General features: G+C 52.8%; 1 protein-coding gene across 1 annotated transcript; it reads left to right on the top strand.

Annotated features, from left to right (window-relative positions):
• Positions 1 to 5905: 5905 nt before the first annotated feature.
• On the top strand, positions 5906 to 7261 carry GPR61 (G protein-coupled receptor 61). The gene has a single exon (XM_069479032.1). It carries the CDS (start codon positions 5906 to 5908, stop codon positions 7259 to 7261), a length of 1356 nt encoding a protein of 451 aa, XP_069335133.1.
• Positions 7262 to 7643: the final 382 nt, after the last annotated feature.

The raw sequence follows: 7643 nt of genomic DNA, 5'->3' as shown, positions 1-7643 counted from the left end.
CTCTCTCTCCCTCTCTATCTCCTCTCTCTCTCTCCCCTAAGCCAAGATGGCTTCCAGCAACTGGGAGGATGCTCTAGGATCCACCACCTCTTTGTACCGCCTTCCCCAGTAGCTCTTCGGGAGGGGCCTCAGGACCTGGAGACCTTGCTGACTGGCCACCACACGAGCTGTCTGGCCAGCCAGTGTAACTATACTAGCTTCCCTAAGCCTGAGAAGCAGGCTATGTTTGTATTGCAGGCTCCCTATCCCTATAAAATAAGCTGGGGAGTGAAAACTGTTGCTCATTTTATAGATAGAAAAACTAAAGCACAGCTAACTGACAGGCCAAGGTTTCACCACCAACCGACAGAGTAGAGCCAGACTGGAACCAATGTTTTCTGACCCCAGCCTAGCCCTCTTTCTATAATCCTGTTCTGATGAGCCCGAGTCTGCTCTGGTGCTTTCTGAACCCCTTGGGAAGGGGCCATGTCGGGCTGGGCTGGGGCCCTGCAGGAAGGATGTGGGTGCCGAGCAGGGACAGTCTTTACCTAATCCCAGAAAATCTCACTGATGCCAAGACAATCTTGCCAACACGGCAGCATAGGGCTTGATAAAAATCACTTTGCTGTCTACAGGTTTTTAATTTGCTATTTTCATCTGATTTCCCTGTACTTGGGTATGTCCAGTTTTGTTGTCCGTTGTAGGCTTTCTGGAAGGCAATGACCACTTCTATGGAAACGGCTTTTAGGGCTTCTGCCCAGTCTCATGTCAGGCCTCCAGAGTGGCCATGGGACCAAGTGGGAAGGAGTAAACGCTTTGACTTCAGACAGACCTGGGTTCAAATATTGGCCCTGGCACTTATTAGCTGTGTGATCTGCGGAAGGTCACTTCATCTCTAGTACCTGTTTCCTCACCTGTAAAACAGGGCAAGTGATGGCTGCCTCACAGATTGGTGTGAGGATGGAAAACACTGTATGTAAAGGGCCTGGCCCTTGTAAGAGCTCAGTGGCCAGTGATAGCAGAGATTGCCACATGGGCTCCAGGTTGGTCAGCAGGGGCAGCGGCCTTTTTGTTGTTGACGTGAGGCCTGGGGCAGCCAGTGTGCCCCTCTGAGTTCCTTGGGTAATTCATTGTTCTTGTGGCTCTTTGGGTCGGGTCTGATAAACAGTTCCACAATTCCCTTTCTTCCTTTTTGGAGCCAGAATGAGTTCCTGGATGTCTCAGGGCAGAAGGCTTTGGAGTGGGTATCATGCCTGAATTCTCTGTCTAGGCTCATGATGGTCCTGCCATGTGGAGCTGTGTGGCTTTGAGCAATCTCTTCACCTTTCTGGGCCTCCGAAACATGATGTCTTGGCCTGTAGGATGTCCTACAGCTCTGCAGTGTTGGATACCAGTCATGTACCTGGGGATACAAAGCTAGCTGGAGGCCACGCCCCTCACTGCCCCTCCAAAGGCCCATCACATGGATAGGTGACGCTCCAAGCTTAACGCTCCTAAGTTCTGTCCAGTCCTATGAATCCAGACCAGAGTCAGCATTCCTGAGCGCCTGGCTCCCACTCTGCCTTCAGGGAGCAGTGTTGTGGTGGTTCACAGGGTGGCTCAGGGGGATGTTAGATCTCCCCATCTCTGTCAACCCTCACAGCCCCACTCCAAATAAACAATCTGAGAAAAAAAAAAGTACAAGGTTAAGACAGGGCCTTTAGCTCCCCTTCAAAGCTGACTGCCACTCCTAAATCTGTCTGCTATACAACTTGGCAGCATCCAAAGGAGCCAAACCTTGAACCACCCCCTGGAGCCTCAGCCCCTCCCTGGCCTAAACCTTGCAGCCCTATGTCTGCACTCACCTGCCTGCTACAGGAGCACCTTGGTTCTGATGTCACACAGAACCAGGCAATGGCAGGGCTGTCAGGAACCTCAGAGATCATCTATCCTACATTCCCTTTGCATGGATAAGAAACAAAGACTAAAAATGGGAAGTGACTTGTCCAAGGTCACACAGCTAGTAAGTGCCATAGCCAGGCCTTGAACCTGGATTTTCTGACTCCAAGTGCTTTTTCTAACTTCATCAAGCTGGTCAGGAGGGTCTCCCCTGCCTGTCATTACCTGGCCCCATAAAGCTTTTGAAATGCAGTCCAGCAACCGAACAGAAGTAAAAGGAGTTGGGCTCACTCTTGGGCACCTTGCTTAGGGGATGGGTGCCCAGTTTTTCATCCCAGAAGTGGCTCCAAGGGGCTGGATGGGAAGCAGGAGGCCATTAGGACCCAGAAGCTCTCAGAGCATTCTGCTTTGCCGGCTGCCTCTCACTGCTCACTGCAGTGGTTTAGGCTTCAGCAGCCTTGGAGAAGCATCAGCTGAGAGGAGCTATCACATGGGAGCCGGGAGCTGCTCAGCAAAGGTAGGAGTTGCCGACTAGGCCAGGAATCGGGACTGGACCCAGGGCCTGGTGCTGGGTGCTGAGGTGCCCTAGAGAAGGGTAGCATTCTAAGGACCAGCCCTCCCTACCTTATGGTAGGCAGTTTTATCAGCGGATGGGTTCCCAGGTATCCCAAAGGCGGTACTGGGGTGTGGGCATCTCTGAAGCCTAGAGCTGGGGGTTGATCATCTCTTGCCGGCAAGAGTACCCACATCCCGCAGACATATGGTGTTCTCCATCTGCCCTGCTCCATGTCATAGAGATGGGTCCCCCACATCCTAGGAATGGGCTCTTCAGCACCCAGGCCGATGGGCAACTGTGTCCTGGGAGTAGGCAACTCTGCTGGGGAGAGGCGTTATAGCTCCCTGGAAATCTCCTTTAGCTTAGGAGGGGCATGCTCTTGTGTGAAGGAAGGCCAGGCTCAGGTCTTTGGCATGGAAGCTCTATATCTGGGAAACAGGCATATGTGAATCCCAACGATACCTCTGTGGCCTTGGGCTGGGTACTTATGTACATCTTGCATCCTGAAACAAGAATATCTGTAACTTGACCATACCCTGCTATAGGCCCAGACCTCAGGCCCCAGTGGCAACGCCTTGCAGGTACTGAGAGGTCCTGGAGGTAAGAGGGCTGGTGTTGGCAGGCAGCAGTGGGAGGACGAGAGCATCTGTTCTGGCAGAAGACACAGTGATATGAGCTAGGGATGCAGTGAGGCTCCCTGGGTTTCCCCTGTGAAACCATTACACCACAGCCCTCCCCTCCATAACCCCAGCCGTCGGTGAGGGAGCGCCAAGCAGCCAGGTATATTGGTCTGTCTGCTAAGAGGTAAATAGGAATCCTGGAATTTAGGAGTCATTGTGGAGATACCGGTAAGGCTGGGTGGGCTATGAGAAAGAGAAATGTCCAGTGCCTTCTTGCCAAGGGCCCCATGATGGCTGCATAGCACCCCTCCATCTCCACGTGGAAACCATGTCCGCCTCCCTCAATCTGGGACCCTTGATGTCCACCCAGACATGGTGGGCCTTTCCTCCTTCAGCTACTAGAGACTCAGAGCCACATCTTCTGGGCTCCACTCCTAGGTAAAGGGGATGGGTAAATAGTGGCACGGAGAGAAAGGGGGGAGGATGCTTCTACTATTTCTTTCAGGCATTTTTCCCGGTAGGCTCTTCTCAGAAGCTAATGTCTCCACTTTTGTGCCCTCTCTTCGCCTTCTCTGCAGACCCGGAGTCTCTGTAGCCATCTTAACTGTAAAATGAGCTTTCTGCATCCCTGGGGAGATGCACATCTCTAGGCAGTTGTCCAAAGTTAGGGTTGCCTCAAGTCCAGGAGCCCAGGTTACCCTTTCCAGAAGAGTCCCCTGGCTGACACACAGCTGCTGACAGCATTCTTGGAGTTTGTACTAGCGGGCAGGGATTCAACTGATCTAGTTTGATTCAATTCGCAAAACTGTATTGAGCACCCATTGCATGCATAGCATGTTAAAAGTTGGATTAGCGCAAGGTTTGTGGTAATGGTGATTGTAAGGCTGTAACTGTGGAGGAGAATGAGGCTGTCTGGCCATGTGGTCCTCTTTATTGCAGTATAGAAATGATGGGTTTATAAATTCAGCAACCACCAGGCCCTCCAGAGCCTGGAACTCAGAGTAATCAAATGTTATCACATGTAGGGACCTTGGAGGTTGTCTAGTCCAATCCTCCCGTTTCACAGATGAGGAAACTGTCTCAGGGAACTTGTGACTTGTCTACAGAATGGCCATCAGACTTGGTGTATCTGCAATTTGTCTCTAATTTGCATAACTCAGCACACTATAGTAAGTGAATCTGGACTGCAAGAATATGTAAATGAAAAAATTTTTTATTACATTGGGCAACCTATTTTAATTATATGCAAACTCAACATGAATAATGAGACACATAAAACAGTATCTGATCTGCCCTTTGGTCAGGACAAATGAGAGACACTGAAACCACAGACTTTCTCCTCTCCCGATTTCTTCCAGTTTTCTTCTCTGCTTTATGATCACCCACTTCCACGATCACAGTCCCCTGCCCACCCTCTTACACAGGCGCCTACTCCCACTCCTTGTTCTGTGACTGTGGTAACTGTCCAGAACCAAGAAGGCTTTGGGCCAGGGATCCTCTGAGGGTCAGCACTGGTGACCAGAGATCTGAGGAGCTGGGGAGCGGGAACTTGGGAGCAGCTCCTCTCCCACAGGCAGGGGCACAGTGGCCTTGAAAAGTTTATGAGTAAGCGGAGAAGAGCAGCTTCAAAGTGACTTCTGGCCTTCTGGCTTTGGGACAGTGGAGGCTGGACAAACTGGCCTCCCAGTTTCCTTCCAGCCAGGACATTTTGTTTTCACTGCTCCTTCTCAACATTCCCAAAGTGGCAGCTCTGTGTCTTGGGAGTGGTGATGTCAAGAGAGTGAGGCACAGTCCCCGTTTCAGGTGATAGCCTTAGAGCAGCGAGAGACATTTTTAGAGTCAGTTCAAGTTCAACAACTATTTACTGGATGCCTATTCTAGTCCAGCCGATGTGGAGGGCACCTTCATACACAGCATGGCACAGTGGGCAACAGGACTGGCTCTGGGGCCAGATTGCCTGGGTAGGTACCTAGCCCTTGCCACTTACTAGCTGTGTGACCTTGGGTAAGTTACTTGGCCTCTCTAGGCCTGTTTTATCCTTTGCAAGATGAGGATAAGAATAATATCTATCTTATAGAGTTGTGTGATGATTAAAATGAGTACATATACGTAGAATTCTTAAAACAGGGCCTGGCATGTGGAAAGCACCATATAAATGTTACCGCTGGTTATTAGCATTGCTATTAATAAATCACACAGGATCCACAGACACAGTGGTGAAGCAAGTATTATTGCCTTCATTTTACAGATGCCTTTATGAGGAAACTGAAGTTGAGAAGAGTCACAGAGTTAGTAATACCCACACCTGGGACTGGAAACCAAATCTTTTGCTCCTTCTACTCCCCAGCAGCTCCTGCCATTCTGAGGAGACAAGAAATCAGGAAATTTACATAAGCAACCCTAAAACTGGGGTGCTATCCCAGAGCTCAGCAGGACCCTGGGAAAGGGAGACAGAGGATTTAGAATACGTGGATAACAGTCCTGGAAAGGGTAGGAGGGTATGGAGAACGGCGGAAAGGAAGTGGAAAAGGAGGAGCTGAAGGCCACTCCGAAGGTGGAGTGTTGAGTGGGTGAGGCTCCACATCTCTCCCGTCTCCTGCTTCTTAGCAGTCTCCAAGGCAGACCCTGCAGCTATCCCCTGCCCGCAAGGGGAGATGAGCTCCTGAGCCCTCAGCTGCCTGGCCTGGCACTCTGTACACAGACAGCCCAGCCTGGAAGGCTGGTGGTAAGAGCCTGACTAAGAGGCTCCTGCAAGAGGCGCCCCTCACGAAATTGGGAAACCTGAGCCTGGGCTCGCCATCCCAGGATCGCCGGACTAGGATGGGGGATGGGCCTGTGACAGGAGGTGCCCTGGGTGTCCTCTTTCGGCCCCATGGAGTCCTCTCCCATCCCCCAGTCATCAGGGAACTCTTCCACTGTGGGGAGGGTCCCTCAAACCCCAGGTCCCTCTACTGCCAGTGGGGTCCCAGAGGTGGGGCTGCAGGATGTAGCTTCAGAATCTGTGGCCCTGTTCTTCATGCTTCTGTTGGACTTGACTGCTGTGGCTGGCAATGCTGCTGTGATGGCTGTTATCGCCAAGACACCCGCCCTCCGAAAATTTGTCTTCGTCTTCCACCTCTGCCTGGTGGACCTGCTGGCCGCCCTGACCCTCATGCCCCTGGCCATGCTCTCCAGCTCTGCCCTCTTTGACCATGCCCTCTTTGGGGAGGTGGCCTGCCGCCTCTACTTGTTCCTGAGCGTATGCTTTGTCAGCCTGGCCATCCTCTCAGTGTCGGCCATCAATGTGGAGCGCTACTATTACGTGGTCCACCCCATGCGCTATGAGGTGCGCATGACGCTGGGGCTGGTGGCCTCCGTGCTGGTGGGTGTGTGGGTGAAGGCCTTGGCCATGGCTTCTGTGCCAGTGTTGGGAAGGGTCTCCTGGGAGGAAGGAGCTCCCAGTGTCCCCCCAGGCTGTTCACTCCAATGGAGCCACAGTGCCTACTGCCAGCTTTTTGTGGTGGTCTTTGCTGTCCTTTACTTCTTGTTGCCCCTGCTCCTCATCCTTGTGGTCTACTGCAGCATGTTCCGAGTGGCTCGTGTGGCTGCCATGCAGCATGGGCCGCTACCCACGTGGATGGAGACACCCCGGCAACGCTCCGAGTCTCTCAGCAGTCGCTCTACTATGGTCACCAGCTCGGGGGCTCCCCAGACCACCCCACACCGGACGTTCGGGGGAGGGAAGGCAGCAGTGGTTCTCCTGGCTGTGGGGGGACAGTTCCTGCTCTGTTGGTTGCCCTACTTCTCCTTCCACCTCTATGTTGCCCTGAGTGCTCAGCCCATTTCCGCTGGGCAGGTGGAGAGTGTGGTGACCTGGATCGGCTACTTTTGCTTCACTTCAAACCCTTTCTTCTATGGATGTCTCAACCGGCAGATCCGGGGGGAGCTCAGCAAGCAGTTTGTCTGCTTCTTCAAGGCAGCTCCGGAGGAGGAGCTGAGGCTGCCTAGCCGGGACGGCTCCATTGAGGAGAACTTCCTGCAGTTCCTTCAGGGGACTGGTTGTCCCAACGAATCCTGGGTGTCCCGACCCTTACCCAGCCCCAAGCAGGAGCCACCTGCTGTTGACTTTCGAATCCCAGGCCAGATAGCTGAGGAGACCTCTGAGTTCCTGGAGCAGCAACTCACCAGCGACATCATCATGTCAGACGGCTACCTCCGTCCTGCCCCCTCACCCCGGCTGGAGTCATGATGGGCCGCTGGACTTGGAGGGAGATGGGGCTGGGGGCCGGTTATGATTGCAAGGACCACCTTGTGGGATCACCTTTTCTCAGCTGGCTAGGGCTGGGGCTGGGGTCTCCACACGCAGCTTTTGCTTAGTGTTTCTTCGGTCAGGAACAGAGCCAACAGGATGAACGTGTGGCAAAAGCCTTGGACTTGGATGTGATCTTTGACTTCTGGGGGAGGGAACCTGGGTATGATGAGACGGTGACGAGAGAAATGGGTCACAAAGGTGAGGTGAAGCCTCTCAACCAGTGAGTGAACTTTCCATGCCTTAGGAAGCAGGGAAATTCTCTAAGGGTAGGAGTTGGAGGATATAGGGCAGCAGGCCATGTTTGTAGTTATTCTGGGGG

The sequence above is a fragment of the Eulemur rufifrons genome, chromosome 8, assembly GCF_041146395.1.
Source record: "Eulemur rufifrons isolate Redbay chromosome 8, OSU_ERuf_1, whole genome shotgun sequence".
NCBI lineage: Eukaryota > Metazoa > Chordata > Mammalia > Primates > Lemuridae > Eulemur > Eulemur rufifrons.
Note: the sequence above shows the minus strand (reverse complement) of the source record. Positions and strands in the feature narration are given on the sequence as shown.

Bases quoted from the DNA above. Each gene is read 5' to 3' on its own strand.
- GPR61 (XM_069479032.1), top strand. From the start codon at position 5,906: ATGGAGTCCTCTCCCATCCCCCAGTCATCAGGGAACTCTTCCACTGTG.